This window comes from Bremia lactucae, linkage group LG19 (assembly GCF_004359215.1).
Source record: "Bremia lactucae strain SF5 linkage group LG19, whole genome shotgun sequence".
In the NCBI taxonomy this organism is placed as follows: Eukaryota; Oomycota; class Peronosporomycetes; order Peronosporales; family Peronosporaceae; genus Bremia; species Bremia lactucae.
This window is the reverse complement of record NC_090628.1, coordinates 96,460-120,288: the sequence shown is the minus strand read 5'-3', so window position 1 is coordinate 120,288 and position 23,829 is coordinate 96,460. Positions and strand designations below refer to the sequence as shown.

Genomic DNA, 23,829 nt, shown 5'->3' with positions numbered 1-23,829 from the left:
CTTATTTCGATGACATTTTTGTCCATAGTCGTGCGGAGCAGGGTCGGTCGGATATGGAAAACCATTTAGACCATTTGCGAGCAGTGCTCGAATGCATGCGCACAAAAAAATTGTATGCCAATGCATCTAAATGCATTTTTGGCGCAGACGAAATTCCTTCTTTAGAAAACTTCATTGGAAAGCGATGCCTTAGAGCGATTCCGCTAAGGTAAAAGCCATAGTAGATTGGCCGGTTCCTAAAAACCAAAAGGATTTGCTTAAGTGGTTGGGTCTCGCCAATTATTTACACAAATATAGCAAAAATTACGCTGATATGGCTAGGCCATTATCTAAACTCCTAAAGAAAGATATAGAATGGTGCTGGACTAGCACCGAAAATAATGCTTTTCGAGCAGTTAAGGGTAGTCTTATCCATGCCCCGATTCTGGTACTGCCAAACCCAAATTGGCCTTTCAGTATCGTCTTTGACGCATCAGATTTTGCCATTGGCAGTGCTCTGTTACAAACAGATGTTGATGGGCATCAACGTGTTATTGCGTTCGAGTCTAAAAAGCTTAAAGCTGCGGAAAAGAACTACCCAGTTCATGACAAAGAGTTCCTTGTTATGAAGTATGCTCTCGTCAAATTCAGAGGTCATCCACTCGGCTCTAAGCCGTTTGTGATTTTTACAGATCACACATCATTGCGCACGGCGACTAAGTCGCCCCATCTCTCACAGAAAATGGCCCGATAACTATCTTTTTTTGCGGAATCCAACTTCGTGGTGAAGTATAAGCCCGGCAAGCAAAATGCTTTGGCCGACGCGTTATCACGCAGGCCGGATTATGAGATTCTCATTCAACGACTATCTCGTCACCTATTCCTGAATTAATCAGTTCGGCTTACGCCAAGGATAAACAGTGTGCAGCTCTGCTACGAGCGTTATAGGACTCAAATTGGGTATTAAATTGGCGGCACGTTTGCGTGCAAGGTTACATCGATTTCTATCGATAACAACCTGTTGCACAAACATCGCGGACCCTCCGCGTGTCATTGTTCCTCATGATGAGGAGGTGAAGTACCGGATCCAATATGAGGCACACGATACTGTCCTTGGTGGTCATCTCGCTTGAGAAAAGACCTACGGCTTCATAGGCCAGAGTCGGTGGCCCAAACTTTAAAAATGGGTCAGCACATATATTCGCACATGCGAAACGTGCCAACGGATTAAACCCTCGACACATGCTGCTGCGCCACTGGCGAGTCTTCCCGTCCCCATAGGATTGTGGGAGTCCATTAGTATGGATTTCGTCTTTGGGCTACCGAAAGATTCAGCCGGTAACTCCGGTATAGTGGTCTTTGTTGACCGTTTGAGCAAAATGGCTTACTAAGCAGCCGTGCCAGATTCCATTGATGGAGACGGTACAGCTAAGCTGTTCATCGATCGCGTGTTTCGAAAACATGGTTTGCCAGTGGCAATTATCTCTGATCGGGATCCCCGATTTTACGGGTAAATCTGGAAATCAATTTTCCGAGTGCTTATAACCAGATTGGAGATGTCCACTGCGGACCATCCACAGACCGATGGTCGAACTGAACTTGTCAATCGCGTCATTGAAGACGTTTAACGCAGCGTGTGTGCTCAGACACCAAAGCGCTGGAGCTCAATGCTCCCAGTAGTGGAGTTTGCGTTCAATGACGCTGTTCATGCCTCTACAGGCTATACTGTGTTCTATGTAAACGGTCTTACCAACCGCGCGTTCCATTAACGATACCACTGCAGGGTTAAGGGCTTGGTGGGGGAGAATCGGCCGATAGGCTTGCTGATATCAGCCCTGTTACCGTTCGGAAACAAGTAAGCGAGTTTCTCGCGACGCGATTTAGTATCTTAAGACATGTAAGAGATACGATGGCTGATAGCCAAGACAAACAAAAACAAGAAGCAGATGCCAAAAGCAGAAACTGTATTAATTCGTATATGGTCGGAGACCGAGTTTTACTAAACGCTAAGAACCTACCTACCAACTTGGTATCCGCGGTCTTCAAGACCAAATTTCGCCCGCGCTTTATTGGACCATTTACGTTCGTGGCCAAGAAGGGCCTAGCTTATACGCTAAACCTTCCCAACAAGCTGCGTACACATCCAGTGTTTTACGTTGGCTTGCTTTAGCCATATCGGGACCCTTCCCACTTGGACTTGAAGGCGCTTGCGCCGAGACAGGCGGTCGTGCCGCAGATTGTTGCATCCTCACCAGGATATCCAACTGGCCCTCTTTACGTGGTAAAAGCGATTTCGGCGAAAGACGCCCGAACCGCCTCAAAAGAGCTCCCAACCCGAGCAAGGACCTCACGAAGAAGTTGCACCTCGTGTCGTTGAGCATCAAATGCTTCCGCCGAAATTTCGGCCCCCTCCCGCACCGCTTGATGCGCGGGGAAACCTTCAGTTTCATGTGGAGAAACTTTTAAAGCGACGTCGTCGTGAGGGTCAATACTAGTATCTGGTGAAGTGGCTAGGGTAACCCTCTTCCAAAAACTCTTGGGAGTTCGAGGTACCTCTTCGGCAAGATTGCCCGTACAACGTTGACATTTTTGAGCTCCAAGCTGAGGGTCAACTCGCGTCAAACGTCGCTTCCCACTACTAAACGTGGGATTAGGTGGATCTAAAGCCTCAGTGCGGCTTCGATCCTTGGTTGTACGGTCAACCGTAGCACTGAAATATCGGCTAGCCTTACTTCGTTTTGTGGCATAAATGCTGAACGTAACTGGCCTTTGGCCTAAAGCTTAGCGAAGTCGAAGCGAAGCTTCACCTTAATCCGCAGACTCTCTGATATTCCAGATATTACGGAGTTTGCGGGCCCGGTGAACCCAGTTCTCAAATGAGACTTCGTTTTCACTCCTTGTTTCGTTTGGAAACAAAACGATCAGAATCTTTCTCATGCAGGTCACCGAAGCCCCACAAGCTTGATCACGTAAACGCGTCAGATACTGGCTTCGCGTCATTACCTTCGGCGTAAGGTAATGCTCATGAAGAGCGTCGCGGGCAGCGATCTCCTCCGGCGTCCTCGCCGGGTCACCAGTGATCCAGGGGAAGGGCTCGCATCTCTATCGAGATGCGCGATGAGATTGACGTTTTGCCATCGATTTACAGGCGCCAGAGGCGCGTGTTTTCTGATAGACCTTATGATCCATTGGATGGGTCTCGTCATACTGACGGACGAGGCTCTCAACGTCAACAACCAGCTGGGAACGAGGCTCCCTGCTGTCATGTGAAGGTTGTAAACCGCACCAGCGAACAAGATAACTTGTTCGCTACCCCTTCACATCACGGAGTATACGTTCCACAAGGAAACGTTGACAGCCTTGGAAATTCACCAATGGTTGTGGCGGAGGAGTGAAAATTAAATCCGACCCATGTGTCGGATCTAGTGTCGATGGTCGACAAACTCGATCGCTTCCTCCATGATTTGGAGGAGGGACTTGACCACGAGCGCGGTAAGCGTCGCTCGTTGGAGCAGACGGTGCAGGCTCACCATATCGAGCGGTTGGAAGACCGTTCGAAGAGTGCGTACTCCTTGTTGGAGTACGAGCGGAAGTATCATGCTGTCCGCGATGAGCTGTCGTCAGCTCATCGTAGCTTCGAGGATCTTCGAAACCGGCCTGAGAAACTTCAGGTTCAACATGAAAATCTGGTTCGCGATCACAATAATCTTTTGGGTATTCTTGTAAAGAGTGGTCAAATCCGTCCTCGGAAGAAGCCGCGTACTGATGGTACGGCCGGAGCCGACCAACGTAAAACGTAGGATGCGTTCGCATCCTACGTCGCAATTCTATTGTGTACGCATTGCCTCTTCGATGCAGTACACGGAAAGGCCCAATGAACTTGGGTAGTAGTTTAATGCTACCCACATTAGTGACTAATCGTTTAGGTAAGTTTACCGTAGAGAGTAGCACTAGATCATTAATTTGAATGAATTAACATTTGCTCTTCCATGTTTGTCTGCATTCCATTTCTGTCGGTCCACTGCGTTAGCAATAGAATCCTGAACGAAACGGATAATTGATTCTCGAGTTAGCAGAAACTCTTCCGCTAACTCATTTGTTTTGTCTTTTTCAGTACGCTTAGTGCGTACTGCCATGAGATCAATCTCATTTTCGATGTCGTTTTCTTCGACATTGACATCACTCGCGTCGTTGTTATTTTCGACGCGTGTTGAGCATGAGCCAGAATTGGTTTTGCTCCTGCGAGTCCCCCCCCCTTAGACTAGAGGATCCCTCTAATTGGGTCGGTATGCGAGGATGGCGTAAGCCATTCACAAAGAACGGTGTATGCGTTGTAGACGCATGCACCGAATTATTGATGGCGAATTCGACCATCGGTAAAAACTCGCTCCAATTCGGATACGATTGGACGTAACCTCGAAGTATCTCTTCGAGGACGCTGTTTGATTATCCGTTTCTGGGTGATCGGATGTTGACATAGTCAGCCGTGTTCCGAGAGATCAGAATACGGATTGCCAAACTCCGCCGATAACGGTGGATCTCTATCCGAGACCAGTTCACGGAGTAAACCGTGGAATTTGAATACCGTGTCGATAAAGACACGGGCACAACCCGGAGCCGTAATCGACTCTGGTACCGCAGCAAGGTGCACCATCTTGCTGAATCTGTCTACAAAAACAAGGATTCCATTATTTTTGTGGTCGTTTTCGGGAAATCCGAAGACGAAGTCCACAGATACGGACTGCCAACACTCTGCTGGAAGTTGTAGAGGTTGGAGAGGTGCACGGGATGAAGGGCTGGGCTTCACCCGTTGACATACTTCGCAAGCACGAACGTACTTGCGCATAAACTGATACTGGCGGGGCCAATAAAAGTCGCGACTTACTGTGAGTTAAGTTTTCTCACGTCCACGATGCCCAGTTATTGGTGCATCGTGACGCTCATACATGATGCGCAAGCGCAAATCATTGGGATTTGGGATGGAGTGTCGCCTGCAAGGGCTGTGAAATACAATATGCCGTTGCGTGTTGTGTATCGATCGGATGACGATCGATATAAAGCCGGTAAATATTAAAAAAGTATTATCGGATGCATTTATCTGATAATCCAATAAACGCAACGGACCCTTATCTTCTTCGTAGGCTTTTTTTTAAGTCATCAAACAAGGTTGATGACAGAACACTTGAAATGAGTGTTGCAACAGTGGGATTATTTTCACTGTTGGAACGCGCAGCCGGCTCGAAATCGGGTCGGCATGGAATGGTCTGTCTTGATCTGCAATCGCGAAGATGGGCGATTGCATCAAGCTTTGCTTGATACCTTCGAAGGAATGCCGACAATCGGCGATCCATAGCGTTTTATCGTCTTTTTTTCAAAGACAAGAGAGATGAACTGTCATCTCGGCATAATTGCGGAAGTACTTATGCAAATACGCAGGAACTTTCCAAGTCCCTTGACATCGACTGGAACTGACCATCGGTAAATGCCTTGATCTTTTCGGGATCAGGGCGCACGCCGTGTTTACCGACGTTGCACCCAAGAAGTGGTATTTCGCTTGCAGCGAATATGAACTTCTTGAGATTTGCGTACAACTTATGCTTTAGAATAAACGTGACTTTAAGGAACTCCCACGTCCGTCTTTCCGTCATAAGTCCGGCTATAGACGAATACACCGTTAATAACTCAGAGCGAATTCTCGCACCGGTCTCAACAGATTCGTTACGCATCTATCGAATGTTGCACTAAGCCCCATATGGCATTACTAGCCATTCCCAGAGCATCCCACTGGGAGTGCTCACTGCTGTGTACGGGATGTCTTGTTCTCGCATAAGGATCTGATAAAATCCATCCATCAGATCCATAAACGATAAGATGGTACTCTTAGACATGCCATCTATGATTACGTCTTTTCTAGGTATCGGCGTTTGAGCCGGTACCGTTGCAGCATTCAGTTTGTTGAATGCGTGCACTATCCGCCACCCTCCTGGGGCTTCGCACACAGAAGGTCGGAGAGCTATGTGGGGAGGTTGATCCCTTCCATGGCCCGCTTTTACTCGATCGGTAAGGAAGAATTTATTAATCGCAAGTACTTGTTCACGAGGCAGTGGCCACTGCTTCATGACATAGTACTTCAAGCCCGGTTTGAGCTCGATCCCACGTCGAGTGCCTGTATCCTTAGGCAACTCGCATGGAACTGCTTCAAGGAATACGTCCCTTAATTCAATAAATCGTTGTAAAAAGAATTTGTCTTATATGACTCCCAGGATTTAGTAGTAGATCTTTTAATCCAAGTCTTCACATTGAGGACACTTCGTCCATCGATGAGCTTAGAACCCGTTCGTTCTGTGCAAAAATGACCGCTGATCGAATGTCGGTTACGTATTCGTCTTCTGTGATGAGTACGCAGATCTGCCTGATTTTACTACTATGCAGACCTCTCAAAAACCGCTTGGGTTCTACGGTTGGTAATTGAGTTATCTCCGAATTTAACTTCGGAGGCGCATACAGATCAAGAGTATAAGCGCCTACTCTTGATCCGTCAATAACTAAGACATTCAATGTCTCGGTTTCTTCCTGGGTTTTATCCACCGGCTGCCGAGGGATCAATCCCTCGGTATGCTGAAGTCTGTCACTTCAGCATCAACTATTTGAGGAGACTTCTCCTCAAGTACGTGGGAGATTTTTAAAAAACGTCTTCCGACTGTGATTGCGCTATTGCAGTCGGGTCCTCTACCGTCGACTCTTCTCAACCTAGGATCATCGTGTTGTCCCTTTTGGGCAACCGATCCTTGAATGTCGCCCGCTAGGCGTGCATTCATGTCTCAATCCACACGACTGATTCAAGTGGTGGACCTTCGGCGCTGCCTGTGCATTCGCACAGCCGCCGGCAGCTGACTCCACAGGGTGATTAGTCATCACACTGTGATCTTATGCAGTCGTACTAACGACGGTACTACAAGAGAGGCCATCGCACTAACTCGTAGTACATCCACACGCTTGTGGACGTTCTAAGACGTTCATCAGATGGCCATCTGATGAACAAGTGTCAGGCATCTTTACGGATCGATGCTGCCAGCTGTTGGCTCGTATTTTCTGAGCCAGGGTAGACCTGGGATGACATCAAATTTGTCATCAAATCCAGTACGATGAGACCATCATCGTACTGTATATCTTTTAAACTGTTGTAAAATCTCACTACGCGTTTCATTACTGTTATCGATGCGCCTGTCGCAAGACGCACCGTCATCCTCGTTTGAGGGATGTCGCGCTCAACATATTTGAGCCTACGACCCTCTAGCGACTGGCGACGAAAAAAGTGATTTGACGCCCCACAGTCGACTAGGGCTCTAAGTGACAAATTATTTGTTACCTTTAACTTCAAGGTGATGGGTACCTCATCGCCAGGTGCAGCGACACATAATGATTCTGCGTCTGGAGCAACATTCGTCGAGAGATTTGCAAAATTTCTTGAGGTTGCTGGATCAGTAGGGCATTGCGCCCCTACTGACCACGACCGTTTTTTGGCGGTACGCCTCGCTGTTGCAATTTTGCAATAACGTCGGACCGCGACCGTTGCCCTTTTTGGCATTCGGTCCATAATTACGTACAGTACCTCTCGGTACTGGGCGTGGAGCACTACCCTCATGAGCGTAGTGTCCTAACTTTTGACATCGATTGCATTTCTGCAATCGTTTGTTGTTCGAAAGCGAGGTTTCTCGCTTTAGACATAAGAGAGGTCCATAGGTTCTAAACCTCCCAGTTCGTGTCGTCTTGGAGGACGATACGATGACGAACTAGCTTGAGCGTGTCTCAAGCTAAAATCCTCCTGTTCCGCAACGGATATTGCTTCTTCAAGCGTATCCAGTTCCAAGCGGAACAGGTGAGTCTTTACGGGACCATCCGCAAGACCTAGCATGAAAACCGTATCAAAGTGTGTTCATGAACTGGGTTGTTCGTTATACAACTCGCTGAGAGTCGTAAATGCTTGGCATAAGCGTGAACATCACGCTCGCCTTGCTTGAGTTTCAGAAGCTCTGATCGAGCTCTAAATTCATCCCTAGACGGTTCAATCGTCTGTTTGAGCAGGGCTTTAAAAGCCTCTAGCGACCCAAAGACATATGGGTCGCGCAACTCAAGGCCTAGTGCCCAAGTTTTGGCACGACCTGCCAAATTTGATTGAGCAAATGCGACTTGCATTTGCTCGTTGACGATGTGACGAGCCCTTATGGCATCGTCCAATTCGACAAACCATCTTAAGAGGGAGTCTTCTTTAACTACCCTATACTTAGAGATGTCAATTTTTAAAGTTTTGGGACGACGCGTTTGCGTCGTTCCAGATATAGGTTCTGTACCTGTTGCAACCTCAATAGTTCTGCCTATTGAGAGCCTTGCTGATTAAGCAATGCTACCTTCTCCCTCGCCTCGTCAAGATCACGTTGCATGAGCTTGACGATGGCTGAATGGAGGGCATCTCTGTCCAAACCGGACAGCATGGCCAAGATGGCATCGCTTCCTACGGTCGAACTCATTCGTTCGACCGCACTCCTTTCAATGTCACTTAGAAAGGAGTAGCTATCACGCGAAACGTGATGCGTCTTTCCATTATCATCTAACATGTCCATGTTAGATGATGGAGCTGTGGTCCTTGGACGGACTACAAAGTGCTACCAGGTGTAACGGGGCACTATGACTTGTACTGCTTCAGTACAAGTCCACTTCGCACTGCCTCAGTGCGAGTGGTGCCTCACGTCACTTCACGTACACTAGTACGTGCAGAGGAAGACTCTCTTTAGAACACTTGCTTTAAAGAGGGTTCCTTATAAACTGTATCTAATATAATTAAGTTCTTCTGTTTCTATCTGTTTAATACTAACTTAATTTTAAACTAATACAAAACATGTAATAAAGTCTTATCTGTCTCTCTCTTTGCGCGCGTTCAGCGCTGACTGGACCGCAGAGAAAGTAGATATAATGGTCTATATCTACCAATGGATAAGCCTTTAGAATATAACCATGTGAAGTAATATTCTCCAAATATTATCTACCTTTTAGATAATATAATAATAAACAACCTTTAAGTGTTAATTTCATGTAACGATACACTCTGTTACAGTGGGTCTAGTTACTTCACTTAAGTGCTTGACCATCCACTTTAGTACACTTTGTGTACTTTACGGGGATTGTATAACAGGGCAACTTTAGCCGGTTCCATGAATTTTCATCTGGTAATTAGATAACCATATAGAGTGAAAGCAATCTGAGGAATGGTTATGAAAATTAAAGGGTTTAGTTTTCCACAATTCCATAAGGTACGATATGGATTTCTTAATCTTTCCTCGAACTGATGGCGTCCATCCTGACCATCAACGGCATGGACGTGTCCTCGCTGGACGAGCGCAAGTACGAGACCTTCACTCTCAGCAACTCATTGCAAGTATTGGCCATTTCAGATCCTAAGGCGGAGAAATCAGCGGCTGCCATGGACGTGCACGTGGGTCACCAGAGCGATCCCGAGGAGCTCCCGGGACTTGCGCACTTTTTAGAGCACATGCTGTTCTTAGGCACGGCCAAATATCCTATAGAAAATAGCTACAAGAAATTTTTAAGCTCCCAAAGTGGCCGCAGCAACGCGTTCACGTCTCAAGTGCACACCAATTACTACTTTGACGTCCTGAGTGACCACTTCCACGAAGCTCTCGATCGATTCTCGCAGTTTTTCATTGCGCCGTTGTTTACATCTGCTGCGACAGAGCGCGAGATGAACGCTGTCAATTCGGAGAATGTCAAAAATTTGCAAAATGACCACCGACGATTGTATCAACTGCAAAAGTCGTTGTCAAATCCGGCTCATCCGTTCCATAAGTTTGGTACAGGAAACATCGAAACCCTGAGCACAATCCCCAAAGCAAAAGGAGTGGATGTGAGAGCGGCGCTGCTGTTATTTCATGCCACGTATTACTCGGCTAGCATCATGAAGCTCGTCATATGTGGCAGAGAAAGCCTGGCAACATTGAAAGACTGGGCACAGCAATTGTTTGCTGAAATTAAAAACACTGGCCGGAGCGTTCCGACATTTGGGGATGCTGTGCCATTTGACGAGTCACGACTTGCTCGTGTGATTCACGTGGCACCCGTAAAAGATCTCCGTATTATTGACATTTCGTGGCCACTACCGTCGCTCTATTGGGATTTTTTGACAAAACCCACCAAGCTTTTGTCGCATTTAATGGGTCATGAAGGTCCAGGCTCCATTTTAAGTTACTTAAAGGCACAAAAGTGGGGGAACGGGCTTTCAGCTGGACTCTTTCGTGACAATGAGGATTGGGGACTCTTTTGTATTAAAGTCGACGGAACCGATGCGGGGATTGAACATGTTGACGACGTTGTGGAAGCGGTGTACCAGTACGTGCAGACTTTGCAACAAGAGACCCCATTTGAACCATGGATCTTCCACGAGACTCAAGACATGGCGCTGCAGAATTTCTATTTCAAGAGCAAGGAGAATCCTATGGCTTATACGAGCCACTTGGCCAATGTGATGCACCGGTATCCTCCCAAGTATATTCTCTCGGGGGACTATATTCTGTACGAATACGATGGCGACAAGGTTCAAACAGTGCTGAATTTACTTACACCACAACGAATGCGTCTTAGAATTGTAAGTAAAACTTTTGAAGGCACGACGCAAAGTATCGAAAAGTGGTATCAGACCCCATATTCCGAAAATCCGCTTACCTCAGAGCTTCTAAACCGCTGGACGTCCCCCCCACCCAATCCACAACTCAAATTGCCTCATCGCAACGAGTTTATTTGCAATGATTTTTCAATTGTGACTCCCTCTTGCTCAAATACCATTAATGGTAGCAAACGAGATCACACAATGTGTCCGCCACAACTTTTGCAACAGAACGAACAATGCCGACTTTGGTACAAGCCAGACGTTCAATTTCGCAAACCAAAGATGATGCTTCATTTCCTGTTTTACTCCCCCTCACTGTCAACTAGCCCAATCCATGCTGTGCTTACAAGTTTGTTCGTACGTTATCTAAAAGACAAGCTTACCGAAGTATCGTATGATGCTGAACTGGCTGGAATGAAGTACGAAATTGGCTTTACCTCACGAGCAATTGAATTCCATGTAGGCGGCTACTCGCAAAAACTCCCAATATTCCTCACCAAGGTGCTTGGACAAATGATAGAACTGACAAAGACCGATTACATGTACGAGCAAGCCATTTTTGATCGTGTGAAGGACCGCACGAAGCGCATGTATGAGAATTTTTTTCTTGAAGAACCATATCAACATGCTGTTCACACATGCAGCGAATTGTTGGAAGTCTCACGATGGACTATTGATGACAAAATACGAGCAGTCGAGCACGTTGCGTTGTCGGACTTAGCGTCTCACAGCCACATATTGTTTCAGCAAGTTTTTATTGAGGCCTTTATGTATGGCAACTTGCAGCAGAGCGCAGCGCCACAAGTAATGCAGCAAGTGCTCCAGCAATTCAATTTCGATTCGAATGAAAGCAAAACAAGAGGCAGCGTGCCGCTCTTTTCAAGCCAAATAACGAAGCCTCGTATTGTTCAGCTTGCCAATGCATGCGAGTATCGATTCGAGCGTCGTGACTGGAACGATGCAAACCTTAATTCGGCCATTTGCACCTTATTCCAGTTGGATTGCGAGACAGAAGGCAGTACGGTGGCGTTGCGTGCTCGTCTCGAGCTATTTGTACACATCTTTAAAGAGCCGTGCTTTAATCAGCTACGCACGCAAGAGCAGCTTGGATACCTTGTGTTCTCGGGTGCCATGCGTACAGAAGGTGTCGACTACTTTCGTATCCTCATTCAGTCGGACGTGGCGTCACCACAGTTGCTTGACCAGCGTATTGAGCATTTTATTGCCCACTTTCGCTCGATTCTTGCCGAAATGCCTGCTGCGACATGGCTGAAACAGGTTAATGCGGTTGTAAAGGCGCTCGAAGAGAAACCCAAGCAAGAAATCGAGGAGGCAATGCGTGCGTGGCGAGAAATTGCCAACGAAACCTTCATGTTTGATCGTCGACAGCGCGTTGCTGCCATTGTGTCGACGTTGCAGCCGCGCGATCTTGTGTCGTTTTTCGATTCATTTATCGCTTTGCACGGCAAGCGACGAAGCAAACTCACAGTGTCTCTGTACGGTGCAAACCACCCAATCACTAAGCTCGCTAAGAATAACTTTGCCAGTTGCGACTTGCCTGCTGTAACATCCACAGGCTTGACTGCAGCGATGCTACTGCAGCAGCAGTTGCAGCTTGAGAGTGTCGATCACATTAAAGTGATTGACAACGTTGGAGCCTTTAAACTTCGAATGCCTCTGTTTCCAGAGCGTGCTACGTACATATGTAGAGCTAAACGATAGACTTTGGAAAAATTAGGTGCTTTCAGTGTTAAAGTGTCTGATAATTATCTAGATAGAAGGTTATTTCTTTTCAAATGTATCGGTAAGAAGAAAAAGTTTAGTATATATCCTTATCAAAAATTTTAGGATATTAACGTCAAAATAGGGTCTTCCATCTGGAAAGTTTTCGCCCTAGCAAAGATGTGAATAATCTAATTTTCATAACGGTTGATACCAGACAAAAGCATTGAAAGTCTGGGAGCTGAATTCTGAAAGTAGCAAAACAAATTTACTTTATACTGCAGACACTCGTAAATATCCGTCAATCTTGAATCCGGATGTCCCCGTTTCATAAGTTTTATTGCCTATCAAAAAACATTATTTTCAATGAGAGGAAATAAATAAAGAAGTACAAAATTATTATCCTAATTTACTATTGACTTAAATAGGTCCAATATTACCAAGATTGGTAATACTGATGCAATAAGACTTTAGCTTTATTGATTGCTTGATTTAAGTCTAAATCAACCCCGCCAATCGTTATAAGACACGATAGTGCGGTGCCAAGGAGACGGTATAGCCACACACCCTCCCGTGTGTTTGTTTTAATTGAATAAAAACTGATCTCTAGTACTTAGTGAAAGGTGCCCTGTTACACCTGGTACCACTTGTTGGTCTGTCCAACGACCTACACACATTCCATCCAACATGGACATGTTGGATGAAGAAGGGAGGGAGCTTTCGAGCCCCTCAACAAGTCTATCACGCAACGCGTAAAAGGTTTACTCATTGAGTGACCTTGAAAGGAGAGCGATCGATTGGTTGTAGGAGAGTGAGCCATTGGCACCATGCCGTTCACTTTGAACACAGATGAACAACATGCGGTCATAGCCGAGTTCATAAAACAAGAACTTGACGGGGCCCAGAAAAAAATAGCCTTGCTTTACTAGCAAGGCTCTCAACACGCGGAGGTGTTGAGAGAACAGGGTGCTCAACAATTGGATTTGTTGAGACAGCAGCATGGAAATGTTGAGACAGCAGCATGTGAATGCTGCTAATAGGCCGACGCTTTCGCGTCGACCCGAAAGCTTAAATATAAAAATCTCTAGTTTAAGGCAGTCGAAGGCGGCTCCCTTTTGAGGTGGTTCGTCGAGTTAGACGACGCCGTAGAAGCTCGTCGAATCAGAAATGATGCGAAGAAAGTAAAATTTGGCATGCCCAACGTAGCCGGACGTGCCAAATCTTGGCCCTTGGGGCTCAAGCTTCCCGATCCATTAGTCTTTGGTCGTATGAGGTCTTGAAGACCCGACTCCGACAAACATTTGAGCCGTCACGTGCCGAAATTAAGGCTATGGCCGAGACCCTGGATTTGAAGCTGGCTTTTGTCCACTCGGGTGCATATCGTCCACCGAGACGACAGGAAAATGGAGGTCCAGAACCCATGGATCTCTCGTGTGTAGAGAGCAAGAAACCAAGCTCTTCAAGTTACAAACGATTACAAAAATTTAATTGTTGTTTAAAGATGGGCTACTATGCCTGCCCCATGGTTAGTGCCTAAAAACACTGAGCTAAAAGATCGATCTCTCGCTAGGAATAGCGAAGGACGCGGATCCGACGCTGTTCCGAGATCGCAACGGAGAGGCGAATCGTTAATATGAAAATTGCTCCTCGTACACAAACATTGTGTGTAACTGCTCCAGGGATGAGGTAAAACCTCATCACCCTGAAAATAAAGTGTCAAATAAATTGCCACTAAAGTCCTTAGTCGATTGTGGGGCTCCGAATAATTTTATTAGACACCAATCGGTATAAGATCGCAGATTCAAATTTGTCGAACGCGATATTTTCGAATCTTTCGGTAGGCCAAACACAAAAGCCATACTCATGGACCCCCAAGCAGCACATGAGCCGAGAGTTCAACGCGTTGGCAAGTTTCGCATGTGCTTACCCATTTGTAAAGCTTGGGCCACCAATAAATCTGGCTTAAGGAGCGTAGGTCTTTTTTTTACCGAAGGTATCACTTACTCATAGATGATTCAAAACTTTATATCCTCATCATGATGAACGATGCGCGGAGTAATCGCATCATCCGTGCAATAACGCAACAGGCCGTTGTCAATAGTAAATTGATGTCAGCTTGCACGAAAACCTGCCGACAAATTGATGTCCGACTCAGGGCTTGTAAGATCTCGTAGCAGAGCTGCACACTGGTCATCCTTGACGTAAACCGAACGGATTTATCCAGTAAAAAGGATGCTATAGCCGTTAAATGAGAGAGCTCATACTTCGGCCTTCGTGATAACTCATCAGCCAAAGTACTCTGCTTATCAGGCTTATATTTCACTTCCAACTTGCATTCGGTGAAAAATAAAAGCCATCGAGCCATTCTCTGAGAGAGATGGGGCGACTTAGTGGCAATGCGTAAAGACGCGTGATCTGTATATATCACAAAAGGCTTAGAGCCTAGCAGGTGAACTCTGAATTTGACAAGAGCATAGTTCATTACAAGTAATTTTTGTCATGAACTGGGTAGTTCCTTTCCGCAGCGTTCAGCCGCCAAGACTCGAACGCAATCACACGTTCTCGCCCATCATCATCTGTTTTTAACAGAGCACTACCGATGACAAAATCCGATGCGTCACAGGCGACGCTAAAAAGGCCAATTTGAATTTGGCAGAGCCACAATCAAGGCATGGATAAGAATATCCGTAACTGCTTCGAAAGCATTATTCTTGGTGTCTATTCAAAGGAAATTGGATAATGGCCTTGCCAGTTGGCGAGGCCCAACCACTTACGTAAATCCTTCTGGCTCTTAGGAACCGGCCTATCAGATTTGACTCATACTTTTGAGAGATCCGCTCTTCGGCCTCGCTTCCCAATGAAGTTACCTTAAAATGGAATTTCTCCTGCTCTAATAATGGATTAGATGCATTGGCATACAATCTATTTGTACGCATACACTCACGCCTGCTCGCAATAATCTATGCGGTTTTTCACATCCGACCGACCCTGCTCCGCACGACTATGGACAAAAATGTCATCAAAATTAATCTGTGCATATCTTCGATGAAGGCGGAATAGTTGCGTCACTTGACGATTAAATGTAGCTGGGACTTTTAAGAGCCCTTCTGGCATAACCAACCACTCCCATAGCATACCGCTTGGGGTGCTAACCACTGTAGGCGGGACATAAATAGCTCGCATGAGCAGTTCGTGATAACCGTTGACTAAGTCAAGTGCACTGTACATCGTACATCGCACCATATTGTTCTGGAGAACTACCATTCTAGGAATAGGGGTTTGTACTGGTGTAGTGGCAGCATTAAGCTTATTACAAGAATGTACAATGCGCCATTAACCATTTGATTTTTATTACACAAAATGTCGGTGTCGCATGGGGAGACTCACTCTCGCGTCTTATTCCAGCTTCGTGCTTAGCACGAGAGAATTCGTCAATGACGTCACATTGTTCCTTTAATAAAGGCCACTGTAGTAATTGGTTCCAGGAACTCAGTCAAATTTTTGGCGGACACCTCTATCTGGAGGTATAGCCGTTGGTGAATTGGTACGAACCGCATCTTGGAATTCCTTAACTAAGGAATAGAATGGATCAGTGGGATCTTTAAGGATCGATGATTCACTCCGCGCACTAAGTGCAGCTTTTGTGTTCTGCAGGACGGCTTTATCCAGAAGGGATGATGAACTTAACTCAATGTTTGATCGAATAATCACCATCTCAGATAAGTCCCAGCATTTAAGGCTCGACCGATCTCATCAAAAGACATTTCGTCTAGCTCGAATAGAGCACGTAACGAAGGGATTGCGTCAGGCTAACTTCTTCTTCAATGTTACCGGTTACACCATTTACAAGCGTATGCAACTGCTAGTTCGTGCCATTCCATACCCTTTCTGAGCCGGGTTCAAGATTAGTGCTTTCAACATTGGAGCTTATTAACTCATACATTACAATGTCTAGCACACTGACAGATTCGGTCAGTGATTCGCGCCGATAGCACTTTTTTTGCTTAGGAAAGGTGGCATCATGACTCTCGAAAGCATATGCCTCGCAGAATGAGCGTAGCCAACCTTTGCGATATGAGTTAAAGAGTAGTGTCACGAAGCCTTTGCAATATCCTGGCGAAATGACGCGTCAAATGGACTACAGAAGAACGCTGTCAATTCGGTAAGCTTTTGCTCAGGGAAGTACTACAGGGCTATTCATCGGATACTGTTGACGCTAAATAAGTCCTTCTTTGATATATTAGGCGTCCGAATGGACATCGACAAGGTAAAGATAAACGCAGATTGGCCAGTTTTTATGACGAAAAAGCGCATCAAAAGCATTTTGGGGACAACCTTGCACGTCTCTCGGATCTGTAGGAGCTTTGCTTAATTTGCGGGACCGTTACACAAAAGCATCAAAGGCAAACGATATTGAGAGCACATTCAGCTCATAATCGACTAATTGAGTTGTTTTGAAGAGATTAAACGGCGCTTACCAGCTCCTTACCCAACGCGCGCAAAGATCGAAAGAGCAACAATCCCGACCTACACCAGAAATCTGGTAGGTGCGGGAAAACGTAGATACCCAGTAGGGGCGAGGCGCCCTACTGGGGGAGACCTAGGCTCTGTTGAGCCTCTAGGAGGTGAGAGTGAATAGAACCTAGCCCCAATCAGTTCGGTGCGTAATGGCACGGGGCGTGAGTACAAGCCTGGCTTATTAGTCGTTCAGGCGACTGTAAAGGGATTTCACAATCCTTGGTCAATTTTAATTGACTCAGGGGCGTCTTGCAATTATGCTCGACGTCATGGATCTAAGCCTAGTGGAGGAGGGAGAAGAAGAGTTTCAAGTTCTGAAACAGCATAGAAACATCCGCAGATGTTATATGTGCAGAAGCATGAAACACTTACCCCCGGCTTGCTTCTTCGCAACGCGTGAAATATCAACATTCCCGACCTACACCAGAAATCTGGTACGGTGCGGGAAAACGCCGATACCCTGTAGAGGCGTGGCGCCCTACTGGAGAAGACCTAGGCTCTCATGATCCACTAGGAGGTGGGAGTTAACATGACCTAGCCCAATCAGCTCTGTGCGTAATGGCACGGGGCTTGAGTACAATCCTGGCTTATTTGTCGCTCAGGCGACTGTAAAGAGCTTTGATAATCCTTGGTCAATTTTAATTGACTCAGAGGCGTCTTGCAATTATGCTCAACGTCTCTCCCGTGAAATGAACCAGCAATATGCTGAGGCGCTTATAGCGCATGAAGGTGATAAAGTCACTGTTCGATTAGCGACTGGGACTCGTATCGTTGTTCCTAAAGTCCCATTGAACTTAGGTATTGTATACCTGGACTTTAACAGTGTTGATCGCTGTCTCGTCCTTGTTTTAAAATCGAGATATGATCTCATCTTTGGTGTGGCCTGGCTTGAACGCCATGAGCCGTGGATCTTTTGGAGATATAAGATCTAAAAGTTCATAGTGTAACAGGGCACTGTTGACTTGTACTGCTTCAGTACAAGTCCACTTCGCACTGCCTCAGTGCGAGTGGTGCCTCACGTTACTTCACGTACACTAGTACGTGCAGAGGAAGACTCTCTTTATAAAATTTGCTTTAAAAAAAATTAATTAATAACTGTATTAATACAATTAAGTTCTTCTTGTCTTTCTACTTAATACTAACTTAATTATAAACTAATACAAGAAATGTACTAAAAGTCTTATCTGTCTTTCTCTTTGCGCGCGTTCAGCGCTGATTGGACCGCGGAGAAAGTAGATTTAATGGTCTATATCTACCACTGGATAAGCGTTTAGAATATTACATCTAAAGTAATATTCCTTAAATATTATCTACCCTTTCGATTATATATTAATTAACAACCTTTAAGTGTTAATTTCCTGTAACGATACACCCCCTTACATCAGCCCTCCCTTAAACGACAATCAATCTGACTGTCATTGGGTAGAGTGGGGGCACTATACGACCAATTTATTTAGAACGATATGAATGGTCAAAACCAACTTGTTTAATTCTCTCGCATGGTTAACAAGTCCATGCGGTATGCGAATAATGCGGCACCTTCGGATGCGAAACATGCAGCCGCGGGTGGCGCATTATTGTCTCTTGCGGCAGACGTTCCCTCTGCCGTAGTGTCATCTCCACCCGCAACTCTTAATATTGCGGGTGCACGTGGTGATACACCACGTTAATGCAACCGCTCTTTGGAGGTCGACTACGGATGCGAGTCGGACGAAATGGCCGAATCGGGGAGAACTGAACAGTCGCCTGATCATCGTCAGGCGGCTGACTATGAGCCTTTGAATGAGGGGGCTCATTCGGGTAGACGTGCTGGTAGCATTCGCTACAGCATTTCTGGTTCTGACGATGAGGATGATTTCTCATCGCCAGCACCGTCCCCGTGCCGTCACCCGCACTTATCTCTGTGCGTTATGATGACGATGGCGTAAGCCATCGTAATAAAAGGTCTTGTGGTACACCTGCTTCAGTGTGTACCACTCAGGGGATCGTAGACACTAAAATGTCTCGTCTTGCCCCTGAGAAGAGCCGTGGCTTTAGCTCGAACGGTATTTTAATAGCTTGTCTGGAGAGACTACTGCACAATAAATATCTCTTATTTATTGCAACAAAGCTACATGGCCTTGATCCCAGCGCAAAGAACTTTCGCGCTATAGAAGAATTTTATCTCGATGCTTTTCTAAAGCATCGATGGTATAGTGGCAACAGCAAGCGAGATATAGTCTCGCTGATGCAAGCTTGGAGCGCGTTCATTCGCAATATCAAAGACATTGGACGCGAAGCCTGGCTTTAAAGACTTAACGCGATTCGCGTTATGTTTGAGAAACGAACTCCAACCGGTGCAAGGTATAAATTGCATCGGCTGTTTTCTGAGGCAGGACTTCCATGCCTCACGTGGGGGATCCCCGTCCGTGTTGTGTTGACAACACAAAGCAAGTAAAAGGGGATGTCTATTCCCTTTCTTCGCCCTGGGGAAAAGGCTCGCATATCTATCGAGATGCGCGATGCGATTGACGTTTGCAATCGCCGTGTTTTCCAATGGACGTTCTGATCCATCGGATGGGTCTCGTCATACTGACGGACGAGGCCCTCAACATCAACAATCAGTTGGGAACGAGGCTCCCAGATGTCATGTGAAGGTGGATAACCGCGCCAGCGAACAATATAACTCGTTCGCTGCCCCTTCACATCACGGTGGGTCTGGATACGTTCAACAAGGAAACGTTGACCACCGTGGGAATCCACCAATGGTTGTGGCGGACGAGGGAAAATTAGATCCGACCCATGTGTCGGATATACAGTCGAAGACCGACAACTCGATCGATTCCTCCATGTTTTGGAGGAAGGACTTGATCACGAGCGCGGTAAGCGTCGCTTGTTAGAGCAGACGGTGCAGGCTCACCATATCGAACGGTTGGAAGACCGTTCGAAGAGAGCGTACTCCATGTTGGAGTACGAACGGAAATATCACGCTGTCTGTCGTCAGCTCATCGCAGTTTCGAGGATCATCGAAACCTTCACGAGAAACTCCAGATTCAACATGAGAATCTGGTTCGCGATCACAAGAATACTTTGGGGATTCTTGAAAGGGTGGTCAGATCCGTCCTCGGAAGAAACCGCGTACTGATGGTACGGGCGGAGCCGACTAACGTAAAATGTAGGATGCATTCGCATCCTACGTGGCAATAATATTGTGTACGCATTGCCTCTGCGATGCAGTACACGGAAAGGCCCAATAAACTTGGGTAATAGTTTACTGCTACCCACATTAGTGACTACACGCTTAGGTAAGTTTACCGTAGAGAGTACTAGGTCATTAATTGAAATTGAAGAACGATTGCTCTTCCATGTTTGTCTGCGTTCCGTTTTTGAGGTCCACTGCGTTAGCAATGGAATCCTGTACGAAACGGATTACTGATTCTCGAGTCAGCAGAATTCCTTTGCTGACTGATTTGTTTGTCTTTTTCAGTGCGCTTTGTGCGTTGTGCCGTGAGATCTTTCTTATCTTCGATGTCGATTGGTTCGATATCGACATCATTCGCGTCGTTGTTAACTTCAGCGCGTGATGAGCATGAGCCAGAAATGGTTTTGCTCGTGCGAGTCCACCCCCCTCTTAAACTATTGGATGGGTATGTGTGGAAAGCGTAAGCCATTCACAAAGAACGGGGTATGTGTTGTAGACGCATGCACCGAATTATTGATGGTGAATTCGACCATCGGTAAAAACTCGCTCCAATTCGGATACGATTGGACGTAACCTCGAAGTATTTCTTCGATGACGCAGTGTACGCGTTCCGTCTGACCATCTGTCTCTGGGTGATCAGAAGTTGACATAGTCAGCCGTATTCCGAGAGATCGGAACACGGATTGCCAAAACTCCGCCGTAAACTGTGGATCTCTATCCGAGACCAGTTCACGGAGTAACCCGTGGAGATTGAATACCGTGTCGATAAAGACACCGGCTAAGCCCGGAGCCGTGATCGGCTCTGGTGCTGCAAGATGTACCATCTTGCTGAATTGTCTTGTTTTTGTAGACAGTAATCTGTCTACAAAAATAAGACTTCTATTGTTTTGTGATCGTCTTTTGGAAATCCAAAGACAAGGTCCATAGAAACGGATTGCCAACACTCTGCCGGAAGTGGTAGAGGTTGGAAAGGTGCACGGGATCAAGGGCTAGTCTTCACCTGTTGACATACCTCGCAAGCACGGGTGTATTTGCGCACAAACTGATACTGGCGGGGCCAGTAAAGTCGCGACTTACTGTGAGATAAGTTTTTTCACGCCCACGATGCCCACTTGTTGGTGCTTCGTGACACTCATACATGATGCACATGCGCAAATCCTTATGAGTTGGGACGACGACACGTGGAGTGTCGCCGGCAACGGCTGTGCAATACAATAAGCCGTTGCGTGTCGTGTATCGATCGGATGATGATCGATATAAAGTCGGCAAATCTTTAAAAGATTAATTGAATGGATCATCTGATGAAGGTAAGGACCTTCTGCGTATAATGGATCATCTGATGAATCCATTCAATTAATCTTTTAAAGATTTGCCGACTTTATATCGATCATCATCCGATCGATACACGTTCTTTATGTCACCAAACAAGGTTGATGACGGAACACTTGAAATGAGTGTTGCAACAGTGGATTATCATTAGTAGCCAGTCGGCGACCACTTTAAATATTGTGGTTTTAATGAAATAAACTTTAGTGAGTCGTATTATTTCCACTGTTTGAATGCGCAGCCGGCTCGAAATCGGGTCGGCGTGATAACGCATCAGCGACGACATTACGTCGTCCTGGTTTATATTTCACGGACAGATTACATTCCGCGTAAAAGGATAGCCAACTCGCCATTCTTTGCGAGAGGTGTGGGCTATTTACGGCCGTGCGTAATGACGCATGGTCCATATATACGATAAACGGTCTATCTCCGAGGAGATAGACCCTAAACTTTGCCAGTGCTTATTCATGGCAGGGAGTTCCTTGTCATGCACTGGGTAATTGCGTTCAGCTGGTTGCAGCTGCGCGATTGGTAACAGACGACGCGCTCCGCGCCATCTGTATCGTATTCCATTAACGCACAGCCGATTGCGAAATCGCTGGCGTCACAGACCACATGGAATGGTCTGTCTTGATCTGCAATCGCCAAGACGGACGACTGCATCAAACTTTGCTTGAACCCTTCAAAGGAACGCTGACAATCAGCGTTCCATAACCATTTCTCGTCTGTGTTCTAGAGACGAGAGAGATGAACTGTTATCTCAGCATAATTGCGAGAGTACTTGTGCAGTCCCTTGACATCGACTGTAAATGGTCAGTCGGTTATTTTCTTGATCTTTTCGGGATCACGTCGCACGCCATATTTACCGACGATGCACCCAAGAAGTGGTATATTTCGCTTGCAGCGAATATATACTTCTTGAGATTTGCGTACAACTTATACTTTCGCATAAGTGTAAGAACCTGATGAGCGTGAGTTTTATGAATTTCCGCGTCCGTCTTTCCGTCCATGGCCCGGGTATGGACGAATACATCGTCAAAATAACTCGGTGCGAATTCTCGCACCGGTCTCAACAGATCAGTTACGCATCTGTTTAATGTTGCTGGGGCGTTACTAAGCCCCTGTGGCATTACTAGTCATCCCCAGAGCATTTCACTGGGAGTTCTCACTGTTGTGTACGGGATGTCCCGTTCACGCATAAGGATTTGATAGAACCCATCCATTAGATCCATAGACAAAAAGATCGTTCTCTTAGACATACTATCTATAATTACGTCTTTTCTAGGTATCGGTGTTTGAGCCGGTACCGTTGCAGCATTCAGTTCGTTGAATGCGTGCCCTATCCACCACCTTCCTATGGCCTTTCGTACACAGAAGGTCGGAGAGCTATGTGAGGAGGTTGACTCCCTTCCTTGGCCCGCTTTTAATCGATCGATAAAGAATTTATCGATCCCAAGTACTTCTTCACGAGGCAGTGGCCACTGCTTCATGACACAGTACTTCGAGCCCGGTTTGAGCTCGATCTCATGTCGAGTTCCTTTGTCCTTAGGCAACTCGCATGGAACTGCTTGAGGGAATACATCCCTGTATTCAATTGAATCCTTGTATAAAGAATTTGTCTTAAGTGACCCTTAGGATTAAGAAGTATAACTTTCAATCCGAGTCTTCACATCGCGAACACTTTCGCCCATCGATGAGCTGCTAAAAACTCGTTCGTTTTCTGCAATTATTGCCGCTGACCGAATATCGGCAACGTATTCGTCCTTTGTGACGAGTACGTAGATCTGCCTGATACTGGATTCGTCAAGTTGGCAGATGCGATAAGTGCTTGTCACATTGTCGACGAGCAAATGCAAGTCGCATTGCTCAATCAAATTTGGCAGGCTGTGGCAAAAATTGGGCGCTAGACCTTATGTTGCGCGACCCATATGTCATTGGGTTGCTAGGGGCTTTTAAAACTCGGCTAAAAAAACAGACCTCTAATTTTCCTAGGGCTGAGTTCAGAGCTCGATCGGAGCTTCTGAAACTCAAGCATGACAGCGTGATGTTCGCGCTTATGCCCAGCACGCATTAAATGTGTGGAGTGGATCAGCGATCATTAACGATCCTTCGAATCGATTCTCTTCTTAAGTTCCAAAATTCCGAGACGTGGTGTGTCACAATTAACCGTCCGCATAGAAGTGTGCATCATTACATTGACTTGGTTACTGGAATCAGATATTTTACTGGCGTTCACCAAACGAGCAGTGTGACGTCATTGATGAATTCTTCTGTGTTAAGCACGAGGCTGGAATGATTCGACACCAACATGTTATGTCATAAACAAAACGGTAAATGCTTTGTACATGCTTACAGTAAGCTTAATGATGCTACTATACCGGCACAGACACCAATTCCTAGAATGGCTGCTTCTCCTAAAGTTTTG

General features: G+C 46.1%; 1 protein-coding gene across 1 annotated transcript; it reads left to right on the top strand.

The window, feature by feature from the left end:
- Nucleotides 1–9,349: 9,349 nt before the first annotated feature.
- Nucleotides 9,350–12,467, top strand: CCR75_009096 (uncharacterized protein; the record flags this gene model as incomplete). Its single annotated transcript, XM_067967142.1, has 1 exon — nt 9,350–12,467. One exon carries the CDS (start codon nt 9,350–9,352, stop codon nt 12,377–12,379), a length of 3,030 nt encoding a protein of 1,009 aa, XP_067815656.1. The 3' UTR covers nt 12,380–12,467.
- Between the last annotated feature and the right edge of the window lie 11,362 nt (nt 12,468–23,829).